This window comes from Leptosomus discolor, chromosome 1, assembly GCF_034619465.1.
Source record: "Leptosomus discolor isolate bLepDis1 chromosome 1, bLepDis1.hap2, whole genome shotgun sequence".
Lineage (NCBI taxonomy): Eukaryota > Metazoa > Chordata > Aves > Leptosomiformes > Leptosomidae > Leptosomus > Leptosomus discolor.
The window spans coordinates 185,597,089-185,615,913 of record NC_141391.1 but is presented as its reverse complement, the minus strand read 5'-3'; the positions used below and the strand labels follow the sequence as shown (position 1 = coordinate 185,615,913).

The 18,825-nt window shown below is 39.6% G+C and overlaps 1 protein-coding gene across 1 annotated transcript in view; it reads left to right on the top strand.

Moving 5' to 3' along the window:
- Positions 1–1,151: 1,151 nt before the first annotated feature.
- Positions 1,152–18,825, top strand: part of TMEM117 (transmembrane protein 117) — a 216,508-nt gene continuing 198,834 nt past the window's right edge. Inside the window, exon 1 of the mRNA XM_086472424.1 lies at positions 1,152–1,428. Coding sequence (XP_086328550.1) covers positions 1,152–1,428 — 277 coding nt within the window. The remainder of the gene's footprint in view (positions 1,429–18,825) is intronic.

Genomic DNA, 18,825 nt, shown 5'->3' with positions numbered 1-18,825 from the left:
TGGTTTTTTTTTTTTGTTTGTTTGTTTTTTTTTTTTTGTTTTTTGTTTTTTGTTTTTTGTTTTTTGTTTTTTGTTTTTTTTTTTTTCCTGGACGGCATATGACATTTGCAAAAATCTGTGTTGTTCAGTTAAGTACACTGTATTCTTCAAGGATCGTGCTGTGATAAACAAGCAGTATTATTAGATACTCTTGTTGTTGTTGTTCTTTTCTTCCTATACTGTCCCTTGAATAATTGCAGTGTTCCACAACATAAAGGCCTTGTATCTTTGTGCATACAAAGTGGTTCAACAGGATGAAACAACTAATTTGTTGTGAATAAAAGAAAAAGAAATCAAATGCCAAAGAACTGAAATGTTAACTGTGCTCAGCTGTGCTTTTCCGTAGCAGTACTTTGTAAGTAGGCAAGTTTCAAAATACAATTTTTGTATTTGTACAAAACAGCCTGTGCTCAGGGCACTCTTAATTTGCGGATTTGAAAGTGTGCTTAATTACAGGTGTACTCCCTGAAGTCAATGAAAATATTTCCACAGACTTGCCTGACCTGCAAGGATTAATTCTATCAACTTTTCCATTGTATTATTGCTGCATGTAAACACAACTTTCTGATGTTGCTGGGGTATATGCTTGTAAGCTTCCAGGAGATCAGGCAGTAGGAGCCCTCACTGGACTTACGGGCTTGTTCCATTCTTCTCCGATAAGGAGAAAGATTCAATTTAGGTGTAGCAGGAACATTTGTGAAACCTGTGTTGTATTTTTTGGAATGCAGCTGGAAAGGCACTCTTTGAGTTTCATGTAGCTGGTCATGTTCTTACATGCTGTATTTTCATGCCCCATTATGGAGCTGTTCTTTGAAAGAGATAATACAGAAATGTTTGAGACTAAAAATCCTGTGCTATAATGTATAGATGTTTGTTTGTTGTTTTTACATTGGAATGGGCAGAAATTTCAGTTTTTCTCTGCCTGCTTCTAGCAGTATTTTTCAATTGAAACTTTCGCTGCTAGTCATGTCTGAAGCGTTAAAAGTGACTAAGAACAGTGATTTGATTTCTGCAATGTGGAGGTTTCTCCCAAGCTCTGACAATGTACATACATAACGTTGTGCATTTGTGTCTTTACATACAGGCAAAGAACAGTTCTGCGGTATCTGAGGATGGATAAAGACTTCCGCTACTACTTCCAGCACCCGTGGTCTCGCTTAGTTGTGGCTTACTTAGTGATCTTCTTTAACTTCTTAATATTTGCTGAGGACCCAGTATCTCACAGTCAGACAGAAGCCAATGTTATTGTTGTTGGTAATTGTTTCTCCTTTGTAACAAATAAATACCCTGAAGGAGGAGGCTGGAGATTTTTGAAGGTGTTTCTGTGGCTGCTTGCCATTCTCACAGGACTGGTAGCTGGGAAATTTCTCTTCCATCAGCGCCTGTTTGGTAAGTTACATGATGCTCCTACTGACTTCCCGATAACGGCTTTCTGACTTCTCCTTTTAGCTTCCTACTCATTGCAATTGCCATTTGTAAGCTTTGCTATTAATCGCTTCAACTGTTTAGAGCAGTATAGAATTCAGTACATCAAAGCTTACATCATAGTGGAAATTAATGCCATGTCTGCTTATGTGAGCATAATTCACCATGATTTCAGTGAAAAAAGGCTAAAAATAGTGAAAGCTGACATGTTTTAGATACTTGAGACGTCAGTGATTTTCAATATTATAAAAATACCCTCTGCATCTTCAGACCAATTTTTAAATCTTATATTATTTTCTCAGCAATTTGCAGAAAAGGCATTGTTCCTTGGGGCAGTGACACTACAGGTCTTGTCAAAAGTCACATAAGTGGAAGCAGAGACTGTTGTTAGTATTAGCAGAGCGGTGCTGAAGAGCCTCCACATGAAAACAGGAATTCTAGAGAGGCAGGACCTGTCTATCTCTTAGTACAAGAGCAAGTCAGTGAAATGGAAAGGTAGGAAATGGGAAAAAAAACACGACAGTAAATGCTTTTGTACACAGGATGTGACTAAACTGGGGAGCTTTCAGCACATGGACTGACTGAAAGGAATGGAATGACCCTGGATTAAATTCTGAGACTGAGAACTTAGATGTAAATATATATAGATACGAAAATATCTATCATTGTCTTAACTGAGTCACGTAGTAAATGTAGAAGATGTCTCATCTGAGGGCTCAAGGCTGCCTCTAAGTTTTAGAGGTAAGTAGAAATCATGGAAAATATTACTTCACTCCCACAAGCTGCACCATTCTTTGAAACAGATGATTCTAGGTGTGTTTTTGCTGGTCTAGATGGACTAGTCCTATATTCTTATACTGGTAGGGCTGCAGGATGGATGGTTACTGGAACACCTCAAAGCACATGAGCGATAAGCCATTTCCTTAGCCTGTCTCATTCTATTAAGAAAGAGAGAGAGCCACTATTGTTTCAATAAATCAAGTGTAAAGCTGTTATGTCAAGGAACGAACAAGCAAAGCCACATTAAGAGACTTCTTTTAATACAGACTTCTCTTGAAGCACTTGTTCTGAAAAGCAGTTGAGCATCTTGATGGCTATTTGGTGGACATTTTAGCATAATGTAATGATAAACGTAAAATGTCCCCATAAAGAGGGCATTTTACCTTCATTCCTGGGCTCTGGAACAAGCGCTGTTACAATAATGTTTCAATTCTGCCTTCTACAATTGAAGAATGATTTTGTTAAATTGGAGATTAGGGAAAAGTAAAGAAACTGATGATAAAATTGGAAAATAAGCCTTATAGTGAGAGGATTGAGAGGATAAAAGGAAGATTAGAGCGTGACTTGCTCAAATTTGACTTGAAGGACAGAACCTTCAGTCCAGCAAATGTATTGCAAGGTCCAGTGCTTGAAAGTGGCAAATAGCCAGCACTTTTTTTTTTTTTGACTGAAAGACTAGACAGTCTGTGGAACTAGTTTTTATAGGATGTGGCTTCATCAAGACATGTGAATTTTCCTTTTTGGAATATGTTCTCGTCTGACTGCAGAGTAATTCTCTATCTTGTATCTAGGTAGGCTATTATCATAATTCCTTCTGGATTTGTAAGTGTATATCATATATAGCACATAGCTTAACATAAATTTTAAAGTGGCTTGAATCAGCATTACTGCCAAAAGGAGCAGGTCTGCCCAGCCTTCAGTGTCTGCTACTTCGTGCTTTTGTGCAGTTGCTCGGTGAAACAGGATAGGGAACTTACCCACATTAGCAGTACCCATCTTTTATTTCTGTGAGGATCATATCTCTGATCATACCGATGCTTGTGGCAGCACAAAGATGGGATCAGCATTGGGAGGAAACTAACAGGCAAGAGATTCCTACCGTACCCCCGATAGCAGTGCTGGTTCATGGATATTTATGGTTATGGTCTAGGTGACCAGTATGGGTGTAGAAACAATGTGATTTGAGGCTAGTTGCTGCACACTGAGTTTTGTGGCAATTTGATCCAATGTGGATCTGCCACAGTCCCACCCTCCTAACCCCATCTGCGTTGTTTTGGTGCCTCCCTCGAGCCAGTGCTGCAGTTAATGTGATGGAGCAGCGAGCCAGCTCAGGCAGCTGATCCCACGGAAAACCAGTTGCTTCTTCTGTTGTCTACAACAGCTCCTTGAACCGATGTGATGGCTTGAGTGCCAATGCTGATGCAGCGGCCAAGGACGTGCAGCCAAGGTAGCCGGGGGCCATGGCAGCCCTACCTTGCGTTGGCTCGAGTGCTGTGGGACTGCGCCCACACAGTGTGTCAGTGGAAACATGCTGTTGCTTGTGATACACTGCGAGCAGATGGCAGTCTGTGTGACTGAAAAGCTGACTGTATTGCTGATTTATGTGGCCATGCTAGCTGTAAACTAGCTAGTGTGGCTAGTGATCGCATTGATGAGACAACGATGTGGGTTTACATCTTGAATGTATCTCTGGGTCTCCAGAAGCACATGCGGAAATCTTTCCTGACAGTTATTTGCCACTATTTTAATGTCCCTCCTTTTGTTGAGATCCTCATTGAGTATACCCTCTGGTTCTTCTGGCATCAAGCACTTAATGAATTTACCCCTTTATTGTTTTTAATTTCCCTAGTCTATCTTTTTAAATAGCTGCTGCTCCTGTAATTTTTTTTTTTCTATTTAATCCTTTTTTTTTTTTTTTTTTTCACATATAATTGCTTGGAACTATTCTATTTTTAAATGCTAGTTCACTTTTATTTTTTTTCTCTGCTAAATTCTGTTTGTAGAGGAAATTGTGACTGGTTGTTTCTTGTGGCCTGTGTATGACTTCCTGCAGTCAGGAAACCAAATAGCACCAGTCAGTCTTCCCCTGTCAGATCTTGGCTCACAGTGTAGGCTGCAAATTGAAATTGAGAAGGATTAGTCTGCACATCTCACTTTAGATGAAGAGGAGTGGAAAGGATTTTCTTTCTCTATGCCCTTCCTGCTCTTTTGTCCCTTGTCTTCTGTATTTCTTGCTGCTGAGTTTGCATGTGAACTAGAAAAATAGTGTAGCTAGAACTACAAAACTGCAAAATGCAGTTTACCATCTGTGACAGCTGCTGTCTGATAGCCATGACTGTCATGAACTATAAAAATAATAGAAATAAGTTCAAGCATGTTATGTTTCTAAAAGTGGAAGGAGAAGGATGCTGGAAACATTGTTTAGGCTTCATCTCTCAGAGTTTATAGAGAGATAAGGGAGTAGATAAACTGTATTGTTGAGAAGCAGAGATCTCAACTGGAGGACGCGGTGGGATGTTTTCTGTTGATAATATTTGTTGCAAGCTTTGAGCAGTAACCTGTTCAGGGACTACTTCAAGACACTGATCATGACTTAAAACAAGATGAGAAAAAAATTACATTTCTTGCTCTTCGGTCATGAAATAACATACTTCATTTGATAAAGATCTCCCGTACTAAATATTTCCAAGGAAAACAGCCTTTATCGAGTACATTCTTTATGTCTTTATGCCATATGGTCAGAACAAATGGAATTTAAAAATTGTCTTTTGGCTGTTACCCACTATATTCTTTTGGTTCATCACTAAGCATATTTTCTATTTGGTTAGGTATTGTGTTCTGCTGTGCTTTTTATTTTGCAATGAAAAATGAAAGGTCATAGATGAATACTGGAAATTTTGTGAAAAGAAATATATATACCCCCATTATTTTTTGTTCTGCGGGAGAGTTACCTGAGGCAGGGAGAAGTGGTAACTTCTTTGCACTTAGTTAGAGATTTCTTAATTTATTTTCTGCTTTATTAAAAGCTGAAAGAGCTTACAAACTGACCCCATTTGGTGACACTATACATTCAGAAAATGCATTCAAATCTAAAATGACGACTTAAAAGAAATTTTTGAATAAGCTTTTGCACATTTTTCATATTGCTCTGTCTGCAAAATAACATAGTATTTAGTGTGTAGACAGTGTATGTTTTAATCGGCACCTTCTCAGCGTATGCACAGTTACAGTTCTGTGCTCCAAACTCAGGCCCAAATTCTGAGTTCAGTGGGAGGTTGCCTGGCCCAAAGTTCAGGCTGCGCATTTTGCATCAGTGTATATAAATATGATCTATCATGTAAATTTAAAATCATCTTTCATATGAATAGACTTTTAGCAGTATGGATAAATGGGCGGTATACTTGCAAAAATATCTTAATTTTTTCAGTCCAGCGTCTTCACTTTGACTGTTTTCTATGTGTAATAATCCTCAGCTTATGCTGCATCTTAGGTACATCGGTATAAAATGTGCATGTGTCTACTTGCCCATTTTTCTGATTCTAAGTGATTATAAAGATGTATTAAAATTTGCTTAAATGCCTGTGATTACAGAGACCGGATTTTATTCAACTGCCAATGAGTGCGTGTAGATTTATATTTGTAAGTTCCTTTCTAAATGGTGTGGTTGGAAACTAAATACTTAAAGTGTTATAAGAAATTATGGAAAACAAGATGTATAGAACTAAAGCCGTATTTCTTAAAACAGGAATCATCATAATACTGCAAGCAAATTAGAGCTGTTGAATAAATGTTGAGTTTAATGGGTTGCTCTCTTACAAATGTTCACAGTGTGCAGTTTGTTTAGAATTAAATGATAATCTGAGCTTCCTAGACACTGGAGTGAATAAATAAAGCAGTCATTATAGGAATTGCACTGAGCTGTGGGTACACGCTAATGTTGCAAATTTTTTAATGGACAGTAGAGCCATGCTGGGAGCAATTCCGTGATAGACAGGTTCAAACAAAGCACCCACTGAGGACCTGTTGTCTGAAAGCATTCCTGGTTTTGTCAACTATCTTATCTGGAAGACTCTAAAAGATACTGCAAACCTATTACAAACAGACTCTTCAGTGCCTGCTTTTATACTGAAAGTTAAAGTGTGTATCAACTGAAGCAATGAATGTATGCAGATTGCAAGAGGAAATTAGGCAGAATGGGATTTAGTCAGGATGGTAGTGCACTACCTAAGAAAAGTGGATCTGTTAGGCGGCTAACAGACATGGGATAAATTCGTACAGTAGTACCTGTATGATTAATTAGTATCCTGATATATTAGGGGTCATATTAGCGTAAAATCTGGGCTGTGGTGTTGTTGCTAGTATTGCTGTGGTATATCACTTTCATAGCGGTGCTTGTGCAGTAGCTAATGAACCAAATGTGATAAGTTTAGCAAAAAAAAAAAAAAAAAAAAAAAAAAAAAGATGTGATAAGATTTTTACATGGTTGTTTTTCAGCCAGATTGTTTCCTGTTCTTGTTTGATAGTAGTTATATGAACAGTTGTGCCACCATCTGTAGGAACAAGTGATGGGTGTATGGCAATACTTGCATAAAATTCTGACCTGATTGACAGAGCGTATTCTTTTCTGTTGTCAGCTCTGTATCTTACATCACAATAAGATCTGTCACTTAGTACCCAGCAACTTTGTTCCTGCTTTTTCTTTTCCGTTGATGACTTCAGCCTAATAGAAAGAAACTAATGTGATAGCTGGTAAAAAAATACTGTCTTCAAGAGCCTGTTCAGTATGAATTTCAATAACAATGATCAAGTTAATGCTGTTGAAGGCATTCAAGGTCTACTGTGATTGCTTCACAGTCAATTCACCTCTTTTGTTTCCAGTAAAATGTTGAAGCAATACAATAAGATTATTTTGGTCCTACAAAATGCATGCCAAGGGGCCAATCTAACAGTTTGCTAATAATAACACACAAATGACTGTGAGCAAGCATTTCTGAGAGCCAGAATCCTCTACAGAAAACATAAAAAGAGAGAAGCTTGCAGCCAGCCACTGAGTGAGTGCAGGCTCATCAGATTCCAGCTCTGGCACATTGCCACTAATTAAAATGTCAGTTTAAAATAAACTTTACATCAATCATGAGGGAGACCACAAGTGACCTTTCAAATAAAAATGAAAAGCATGCAAGTGGCCTCCTAATTTCTTCTTTTACTCTTGTATTTTTAGAAGAGCCGTAACATCTTACTGCTTCCTCTCTTCAGGCTCAATGAGGAGACTGCTATTGTCTGCTCTTAGTGTTAGTTGTGGAATCAGTCTCATTACCTCTGGGTAGTAAATTATAGAGTTTAATTGGAGGTGTACAGACAGTAGCTACAAAAGGATTATTTTCTCTTCATTGAAAGCTTTGATTCTACTGGAGGCATATAGCCCATTCCCCAAGTAGCAGCATGAGCCTGCAAGAAGTGCTACCTGTGTCAGATTATCCGTAATGGGAAGGCTCTGGAGAATATTTAGCACCCAGTGACTGAAAACTAAAAATAAGTTCATTGCTACTTCATATTGATGTGTCAACTCTGTGTTTTGATCTTTTTGATGTGACTTTCAGAATTTTCTTTCCATTTGAGACTGGGAGTGAGCTTGGAATGATGTCTGCCACTTACAGGAATAATATGTCTCTGTTCCCTGATTTCCAGAAATAGAAGTGAGCTTATTCCAAGCAGAAGCAGCCTGATGGGCAAAGTGCAGGTGCAACCTAGTGCAGGGGCAAATTTCTTCTAGTCTTGTTCCATACAGCATGGAGGTGGAGAGGATGTTAGTGTGGAACTCCTCGCCATGTGCCTGATGGAGAATGTGATCTCCTTGGTCATGCTGTGTCCTTTCAAAGGTCTGCTTAGGCTGTCAGAGTGGCATGAAGGTGCTTCACGTACCAGACAATATTTCTCTTTTTGTGATTCTGCTTGGGACTCCAAGTCAGCCTGTGTGTCTGCCTCATAAAGTTATTTATTTTTTTTTTTTAATTCTAAAATTAAAAAAGGCCCCAACATTCTGGGCTTTAAAAAACTTTGAATACATTCTCAGGATTTAATAACTATTGAGCAAATACTAAGTATGGTTTATACATTTCTTATAGATACTTTGCATATGGCAAAAGTAAAAAAAATTGTAAATGTATTCGCTAACCAGAGTGACTTTTGAGAAGGATGGATCAGTAATTGTTCTCTATGAGACAGGTAGGGCAGTAACACAATATTTCTGAATGTGATTCCTGAAACACATGAGGCACATAACCCCATTTCAGATGCTGGAAAACAGTTTTCTGCTTTCTTCTTTCTTTCTTTTCATCAGAAGGGGCAGTACCCCAATCCCCACTGCGTAGCCCCTGTCAGGGGATGGCAGGAACAGCAGAAACTTTTCTGCTTTGAGGATTCACACTCTCCCTGGTGCCTCCAGGTGAGAAAGGACTCTCCCAGGGGCAGACTGGGCATTTGGGTAGGGGTAGCAACTGAGCCTCAGGGCAAGGTGAACCAAGACATGAGCAGTAAGTGTTGAGTAACTCATTGTGAGAAGCAATGATTATGTGAAGCTTTTACAAAAAATGGACTTTTCATCCATATTTTCTCAAAGCTTGGTTCAGATAAAGCATTGTAATTCCCTTTGTTTTCTAAGTAAGGTGAGATGTTCTTACCTATTACCATGTTTCATTCCAGAGACAGCTGCATTTTAGTCCTAACCATGTATCACATAACTACCTCTTAGGGATGCTTTAACATTTAATCCACAAATAGCCCACACTTGTTATTGCCCAAGCACCAGCATGTTATGGTTCCTTGGTGCCTTTATGGAATGGGTTGGAACACTGGCACAGGTTGCCCAGAGAAGCTGTGGCTGCCCCCTCCCTGGCAGTGTTCAAGGCCAGGCTGGATGGGTCTTGGAGCAACCTGGTCTAGTGGAAGGTGTCCCTGCCCGTGGGAGGGGGGTTGGAACTGGATGATCTTTAAGGTCCCTTCCAACCCAAACCATTCTGTGATTCTATGATTATGAAGGCCTTATTAGAGCTGACTCCCACTTTGTGAGTTATGCAGCAGCCCAGTCTCTTCAGTGCAGCCTAGGAGCAGATGACTTCTGAGATTCTGCTTTTGAAATTTTCAAGAGAAAATGCTGGTGGTAATTTAACTATGGTTATGATGGTATTTTAATGATGACAATGGCAATTAGAAAAACACTGTTTTCCTATTTGATATAAATATCCAAAAACCCTTAGCATGTTTAAAAGCTCCTTTAAACTCAGCAAAGCAGGAATTTAAGATTTCTCAGATTATATATCCAAATAAAGAGGCAGAAAAATAATTAAGACTCAAGTTGAAAATTACAAGCTACAACCATGTTTTCATGTTACGCACATTGCCCTATCTGCATTGATGGATGATTCATAATCACCTGGAATGATAAAAAAAAATAGTATCTTTGGCATATTCAAATTAACCATTGAATAAGGTATAGTGAATTACCTGTTTTAGATGCGATTATCTGCTATCTATTATTATGATTTATTAGACATTAAAGTATTACAAACTTTGTGAGTTAAACCAGTGATGCTTCTGGCTGAGGATCTGACAGTAGCCCACTGTGGATGCTGAGATAAAGGTATAGGAGTAGGAAAGATTGTACTGACAACTCCCAGAATAGTTTCTCAGCGCCCAACAATTTGTTCAGAACTCAAACAAAAATATGTCTATTTTTAGATGCCTTTGACAGTCATTCTGAAGACAAATAATAAAGGTAGTAGTTAGCATTAGTCTTTGTTCTTGCCTACCTGTTACTAAGAAGCAAATCCTTTTCAAATTTTCACATGTACTCATAACCCCCCAAATTTACTGACTCCTTCACCCTCCTACTTCTGTTAAGATGTTGAGAAATTTGTTGGGTTTGGCCATTTGCCTGAAGTCCAGAAAAGATGAAATGTTTAAAAATGGACTGTTGGTTGAAAAGAGGGAGATTCTTCTGCTGAGGTCTTCCTGTCGTTTAAAATGCCTTGAATTCATCTTTCACCTGCAGCACTGGGGTGTGATCTTTCAAAGTGGATAGCTGCTTAGGGCTCTGTAGGATCATTTATGCACATGTCAAATAATGTTTTCTATTTCTGGGACACTGCTGCAATGTGTGCCTACTAAGAAGCACACTTTCATTTAATACTAAAGCAAAGAAGAAACTAAATCTGTGGAAGTTTCAGCCAAAGTCAAACATAATAAGCAAATAATGCAAATGAGAACTATGGCAGGGAGGGCATAAATTGATGAGGCAGGATTGAGGAAAATGTTCCGTGAGAGTGACAGCAGCAGCAATATTCCATTTTAGTTTACTTGAGAAAAAGGGAACAAAGCCTAAAAATTGAGGGATCCCAGCTTTAATTAACGAAACCCCACAAGTATCCTAGCTCTTTTGCTAATCAGAAGAATATGGATCTTAATTCACTCTTGACAGCGTGATGTGCTGGAGGTACAGAAAGTGTAGGAGCAACTGAAAACTAGTATTTTATGTGGAGCTTCTGTGGAGGTCCTGACCTGGGGAATTCAGGGCTTAGCACAGCATTCAATTTTGTATCCCTTTCATATAGCAGATGAAAATGGAAAGTCTTTGCAAATAGTTTTCTCCATACCTTCCACTTTACTTGATACTCTTCTTGATACATAGCAGCTTAGATTACTTTGAAGTGCGTTGGGGCCATGCTTATATCCCATGCATCTCCTCTCTGTGGCAGCTAAAGGTGGAGGAATTTTTATCTAAATTAGCGGTCACTTCTGTATGAACTATCTAAACTCAAAGAGTAAAACAGGACTACTGGTCTTTTTGGGATATCTGCAGATTTCCATCTGCTAGTCTGTAGATAAAAAAGCAAACTTCTTTTGAGACTGTGTTTCTGATTGCTGTGCTAGTGGCAGATAGGAGAATGAATGCAGGCATCAGTGGTCTCTTCAGAATCAAAGGGGCTGCACTGCAGCATTGTTGCCTGCACATGGTTGGCCCACAACGTACCTGAAAAAGTCTTGCCCTCAGCACTCCGCCAACACCCATGAACTCTAGAGAGCCAAAATCCTTTTTGTCTCAAATGTGACGGTATTGTCATACCTTTGCTGCAAAACTCATTTGGTATGGTGTCCTCTGGTTCTTCTGTTTCCACTGATACTATACAAGTTCCTTCCCGTAGATCAGGTACTCCAGACAAGACTTTTCCCCTGGAACAGTTACCCCATTTGCTGCAGAGCGCAGGGTCTTCACTTGCCTTGTCTGTGGTTAGTGCCCTGGAAATCAGATACAGTTACATTAGAAGACGAAAACTGAGAGTAGGAATTTGCACATTAACTACATTGAGGTATATTTAGTGTAAGTATATATTCAGTCCCTCTTTTTCATTATTATAGTTACAGACCTTATCCCTCGAGAGACATGCCGTAAAGCCATCATGCACTATTTTGTCTTGTTGAGGGAAGCAAGTTAAGCCTGTTCTAGCCACTTCCTTGGTGTGACGTATTATGGAAAAGTGAAATCCTTCAAAGACTGCTTCCTCAGAGAAGGAAGAGCATGTGTATTCCTAAGTATGTCAGTGTCACTTAGGTGTCTTTGGCACTATGAAAGGCACTATTCGTTTTGTGACTGAATAATTCATATTATTTAAAATTGAACTCCTTTACAACGTGATCTCTCAAGGGGTCTCAGTGGATATTTTGCGGCCAGTGTAAATGCCTCAAGACAAAATTTATGGTTATTTTTTCAATACAGGTAAGATGTACTCAGTGTAGTCTAACAAGATGTTCTTAAACACAACTTCTAAATGAGTGAAGTGGTTTGTTACTCTATTGAAGAGGTTTGAATTCCTTGCTCTGAGAGGGAAAGGATCTTCCTCTGAAACAGCTGTCAGTAGCAAAACTGAGAAAGCGCTCCATAACCTCAAGGAAACAGGTGCCTGTTTTCTGTGTCTGTTCCTTGTGAAGACACTAGTGTCTCAAGATGGAGAGCTCTTTTTTGTCTATTTGAAGATTAAGATGCTGTGCACTGTCATGCTGCACACAAACCATTCTGGACCTGAAAGCTGCATCATTGACATGTCTTTATTGTTTCTCTTTCTCTTAGATCCTGAACTATATAAATTTTCATCCATCTAAAAGTTGCACAGATGCACCTTTATAGGTGGAATGCTTTTCTATAGTAGCATCAGACTTCCCAGGGAGCAGCCATTTGCCATATTAACATATAGAGGTGGGTAGAAAAGGCTTTCATCCCAAACAGTTCACCAGCACCTTTCTCCTTTGATTATTTCAATTTTGATCATTCAGACCTGTCTGGTGAATCAAACTCTGTTTGAGTAGACTCTAAGATTAGTTACCTTGCCTCTTGCAACAGCCTCTGCAAAGTGCTCCGGTGGACAGTTATACTGTGGCTTGCTCCTCTTGTGATGCTGAAATTTGGGAAAGGCCACGTGCATGTCTCTTTACCAGCAGAAAGCCTCTCCCTGGGGGCTGACCTTAAGTTTCTGATGGTTTAAACTGTTTGAACTGTATGGTGACTGTCTTCCTTTACCCTCTCTCAGTGAAAATGTCCTTTCTGGTGACTGTTGTCTGAGCTAAAAGAGCTGATGAAATCCAGGCTCTCAAAGTGTGCCCAGACATTGCATTCCTTAGTGGTCACTTTTAGACTTTGTCCAAAGTTTACAGCTAAAGGAGTCAGAATCTCGCCTTAGCTAGTCAGTCCATCCCCATTTCCCCTTTTATTTCCCATTTCTCACCAAAATCTTACCCAATCCCAGATGACACAAGACTTTAAACTCTTCAGACATTGCACAGGCTGATGTTTTTTGTTAGAAAAACTGCAATTATTTCAGCTCTCAGTTAAGGCTTTTATGATATATGCAGAGAGCTTACAGAGGCAGTCTGTGTGTACCCAGAGGTTATCAGAATGCCTTTGTGGGTATCAAAACTAAATCTTAACTTGGTTGAGGCTCATATAAGGTTGTGTATGAAGTATGAATTATTGATCCCTGGATTTCCAGGTGCAGTTTGATGTCCTGATACTGTTGGTGTGGAATTGGTGTAGATCGTATGCTTATGTTTGTGTGGTTGTCTTACAGCTTTGATTTGATGTTGGACTCTCCTTCTGCCTTCAGACTTCAGACAAGTGTGCAAATATCTCTGTAGGGATCTGTTCTGCCCTAAGTTACTCCAGGAATGCGTTTGGTGGACTTGGCAGTGTTAGGTTTACGGTTGGGCTCGATCTTAAAGGTCTTTTCCAACCTAGAAGATGGTATGATTCCATGATTCCCAACCTTACAGAAACTGTGTCTTTTTACAATATGTCAGCTTCACCATGGTTTCCACACTTCACCTTCTAGCAAAACTAACTGGAGTCCTGCTCAGCTGGGATTTGGATTTATCAAGAAAATGACTGATAACGGATCTGTAATTCTCATGCTGTGGTAATAGCTATGGCATACGAAGTCCTGCTGCTGTATAGCAGGGGAGGTTGTTGCAATTACAGTCTGTGTAAACAACCGGCCAGGACCACAGTTACCAGAGGAAAATTAGCTTTGAGAAGCAATTCAGACAGAAATAATTATCTTTCAACAGAGGAGCACCTTCTAGTGGTATTGAATGAATATGGCAGCTAAAGTGAGTTATTTTCACTAAATAAGGAGACATAAATATGCTAGAGGAAGAATAGTAATGAATATTTCTGTACACTATTTTTATGATTAAATTGATAATTCATTTAAAAACAAAGGGCGAAACCAAACCTGAGTAGAGAAAGCATGTATTAGGAAAAATTAAAACATTGTTCAATTACAGTACTCACTGCCCACCCCTGCCAACCTACTAGCTTATTAGCTTTTTATTCACTTACCATGAAATAGTATTTTTATGTGTTCTGCTGTGGAACTACCCACCCTTTGGCTTTTTTTTGGTAATGAAAATTTGGGTTCATTATATATCTGATTTAACTCCAAAGGAAATTTGCTATGGATCTGTTATTTTGTCCAAAGTTTCACTGATTGTTAACACAGTTTCTCATCCAGTGTATGTCTATTAAAGATATATTTCTCCGTATAGTATTTGCCATGGTTACTTTTGCAAATAACATAGTATCAAAGATTTAAAATTCAGTTTTTCCAAAGTTACTACTAAATACAGTGGATGTGGTGGTATAGCTGATACTGTAGATTTCTACTCTTTCAATTTGTATGTAGTAAATAATCCTTTTTGGACACAATTATATAGTGTACATAATACAAATGAATGATGTGCTATTTCTAGAAAGGCAAATTAGGATTAATGAGCAATGCTTAATATTATGTCTTTGCAGGAGATTTGCGCATTAGTGGAAGCTGTCTGTATATAGCTTCTGTATATAAATAGATATTCATACTTAAATTTTCATGGGGTTCCTCTGAATTTTGCAACTGTATGAAAAAAGTCACATACAAAAAGGCCGATTTGTAGGTGGTTAAAAGAATCATAGAATGACTAGGTTGAAATAGACCTCTGAGGTCATCAAGTCCAACTGTTGCCTTAATACCACTATGCCCGCTAAACCGTATCTACACATTTTTTTGAACACCTCCAGAGATGGTGACTCCACCACTTCCCTGGGCAGCCTGTTCCAGTATTTGACCACTCTTTCAGTAAAGAAATCTTTCCTAATGTCTAATCTAAACCTCCCCTGGTGCAACTTGAGGCTGTTTCTTCTCATCCAATCACTTGTTACTTGGGAGAAGAGACCAACACCCACCTCACTAGAGCCTCCTTTCAGGTAGTCGCAGAGAGCAATAAGGTCTCCCCTCAGCCTCCTCTTCTCCAGATTAAACAGCCCCAGTTCCCTCAGCCGCTCCTCATAAGACCTGATCTCCAGACCCTTCTCCAGCTTCACTGCCCTTCTCTGGACACGCTTCAGCACCTCAATGTCCTTCTTATAGTGAGGGGCCCAAAACTGCACCCAGTGTTTGAGGTGCGGCCTCACCAGTGCCAAGTACAGGGGCACGATCACCTCCCTACTCCTGCTGGCCACACTATTCCTGATACAGGCCAGGATGCTGTTGGCCTTCTTGGCCACCTGGGCACACTGCTGGCTTATGTTCAGCCGGCTGTTGACCAGCAACCCCAGGTCCTCTGCTTTTTAATTCTGTAAATATAATCCTGTGTTACCAAAGTAGGGAACTTGACCTTTTTTTCCTGAAGAAATTTTTCAACATCTGGAAACTTCAGCCCAAAGTTGAAAGAGGTCTTGCAAATGTTTTAACCAGTGAAATGTCATTCCATGTCACTTGTTTTGGTTGTGCCGTGATGAAATAGAGTTGTCAAAATAGCTAGTATTCTGCATCCTCCAGCCCATGGTAGGAGGTCAAAAGGATGGTAACACAACTGGGAACTTGAGGCAAAGTTAATGGAGTTGAAGTTTCATCGACTGCTTCTGTACCAGTGCTCACAATATTCTGCAAAATAATGTAAGCGCCACAGAGTCACTTGTTAGAAGTATGACTGCCTAACCCTAAGGCTGTTTTGAGCCTGGCAGAATAATAATCAGCTTTCCTGTGTAAGATCTCTGCAGCTTGCAGCACATACTAATACTGATATAGGACTTGATTAACTGATTGTATCCCTTTTTGGTGCTCAGACAAGTGTCCGTCCGGATGCATATACAGGTGCTAGTTGAGAATTATGTAGCTCATGGAACAGTAGTTTTCACCAAGTCTGAAAACACTCAGGTCTACGTGTGAACCTCCGCATTTCATTGTAGCCTAGAGAGCCGTCTTGCTTATCACTGGAATATACTTCCTCTTGGTCCCACAACATCAATTCTTAACTTGTCTTGTGCACTGGAAATGCAAACACACTCCGTAACCCCTGGGGTTCCTGCTGGTACATGGTGAGATTTAGTCGTAGTGTCCAAAACAGACAGCATAGGCACAAATATTTACTGAAGACAAGAAATAAAACAAACCCTGTGCTTAATCTGTACATGCTAAGGTTAAATCAGAAAGCTGACTCTGGTCAGGGTTTCCTTTTTTTTTTTTGTGCATAGATTAGAACTAAAGAGAGGGAACCTCCTGCATGGGAGCGCTCATCTGCTGAGGGGATCTAGGCAGAAAGTAGTGTACTCTGTTCTTGACCAGGAGAGAGTCTAGCTCATTTTTTTAATTAAAATGAGCATTGTTTCACTTCCTTTGAGACAGAAATTCTTTTTGTTGGAACACCTGCTATCTCCTGTATTTGACTGACCAAGTGACTGCTTTTTTGCCTCGAGGAGACATAATCTCTCTTCTCTCTCGCTCTCTGACAGTCTTTGATGGCTCAACATGCACGCTTAGTAGTGGTCATTACATTCTTCCCTGCACTGAGTCCCAGAGCCAGCATTGCTCTTGATTTAGTCCTGTAGAAAATCTCTGGCAAAGCTCGTGGTCAAATCTAAATCTCTTTAGAATTCCAGTTCGGTACTGGGGTTAGTTTTGGGTAGCTGCTTTCTGTCAACCTACACTTCATGTGTTTGATAGAAAGGGGTTTATTATGCATATTTGCTACTATTTAAACATATTAAACTACTTACCTAAAAACATATTCAACTATGTCTATATTTTTGTATGTTTATTTTGCAATCAGGTTTGCAATTTACTGTGCCACGATACTGCATTTTGGACCACTTACCAGAATGACCATTTGTAAACCTGTAGATGCTTCTAGATGGATGATGACAAAAGCTGCTTTGTTTTCTGACTCAAAAATGCTTTATAAATGTTTATGTTAAAAGGCTGTGTGGTAGATAGATTGTAACCAGCTCTATTTACTGTTAAAAATAAGCTTGTAAATCACTTTCAGTGCAGTTTCAGGAGAGAAGAACAAAAAATATAGAAAAAATAAAAGAAATAATTATTTGGACAAGTTACTGGAGAGTATTGCTAAACTGGTATTGAAAAATAGGGATTACAGCGCTGCCTTTGAGAGTTCAGCATTAGCATTATAAGGGATATAAATATTGCTATGTTTCTTTTACCTGCTGCGAAGTTTGGACATCTAAAGCAAGATAATTTTTTTCATATTCATTTTATAACCTAGGATACCGTCACATAGAATTAAAAAATCTATACCTCAGGAACAAATGTGTTAGCATTTTCTGTTGCTAACGCAGGGTTTTCAGTTGCTTCCCTACTAAAAAATGTTCTAAAACATTATGGGAAATCAATATCTATTTTTACAGGTTTCCTTTGAACTGCATCAGCACAATTGCCTAAACCTGAAGTGATAACATCAGTAAGAGTAAAGTCTATAATTAAAATTATGTCTTAAATCTGTATAATGGAAATTGACAGATGCAGAAAAATTCAGAATTAAGGCTGCCCAGACACTGTAATTCTGGCATAGCTTTAAGTCTTCCCAGATTATCTGCATTTTACAGCCTTTTCGTAACAGCAGCTCAAGATATTTCATCCAGGAAATACGAATGACATTAATGTAAAGCAAAGAAGGAGACGCGATGCCTTTATGAATCTCCTGCAATGTTCGGTGCAGCAGATGGCACTGACCATCACCACCCCGCTCTCGGTTGCCTTTGGGTCATCTGTTAAGAAAAGAAAACGTCAGCCCTTTCCTTGCGGCAGCAAAAATCCATCTTCCTGTTCTTGTTTTTGTAGTAAAAGATGAGTGTGCATTCTTATGAACATTTGTATGTCTATTCCTTTTTATTTGAGAAAGAGCAAGCAATCTTTAAAGGCTATGTGGCATTTTAGAGGAAGGCAGAGTGCTATACATTTCACCTGCATTTGCTCACCTGCGGTTTCTAGTTCAGACCAGGCCCTTGAGACCACCAAAATCAGCCTGCACAAGAAGCCTAATGGAAAGATGTCTGGCTACTAATGTCAGTCTTCTGACCAGTATTGGCTGGACTGGTGGGAAACTGGAGATCCTAGGTTCCCGTTGCCCTGGCACACGACGTACTTTGCGAGGACATCACTTTTCTAGCTAGGTCAGTAGCTGAGACCTTGGATATTATGTTTTGTGACATTAGGCTGCATTTTACCTTAGACTGCAAAAGCTGAGAACTGCAGTGCTCCCTGATTAAGGTTCACCTTTCCCAGCCGGAGGAAGGCCCATCCATGCTGAGTCATGTGAAGAGGAAGGGACCGAGCTGGTAAGAGGTAAGTTGGGAGAAGGCCTGAAAAGAGAGCTTGAGAGGGGCTATAGAGGTGGTAGGTCCCTGCACGGGGGCCAACATGTCCCATCACCTCTGACTGTGGGCTCCAGGCACAGCGCAGGGAGATTTGGCAGGCCTGAAACTCAGATGTTTCTGTAAGTCAGGAGCAGAGAAGCTACATTTCCCTGCAAGGTGGATGGCGGACTTAGGCACATTACCTTCCTCTGCAGTGCTTCCTCCAGCTGTAGAATCAGTCTAGGCATATTTTTTCTTCTGCCTAAAGAGCTTTGGCTTCTGCTGATGAAAGCGGTGTACAAAGGTGAAGTGTTTTAACTGCCCTGTGGTACTGTTTGTCATACCTTTTTTGCCAAGTGAGGTGTTTCTGTGGCGTGGAAAAGAAAAACTTCAATATCAGA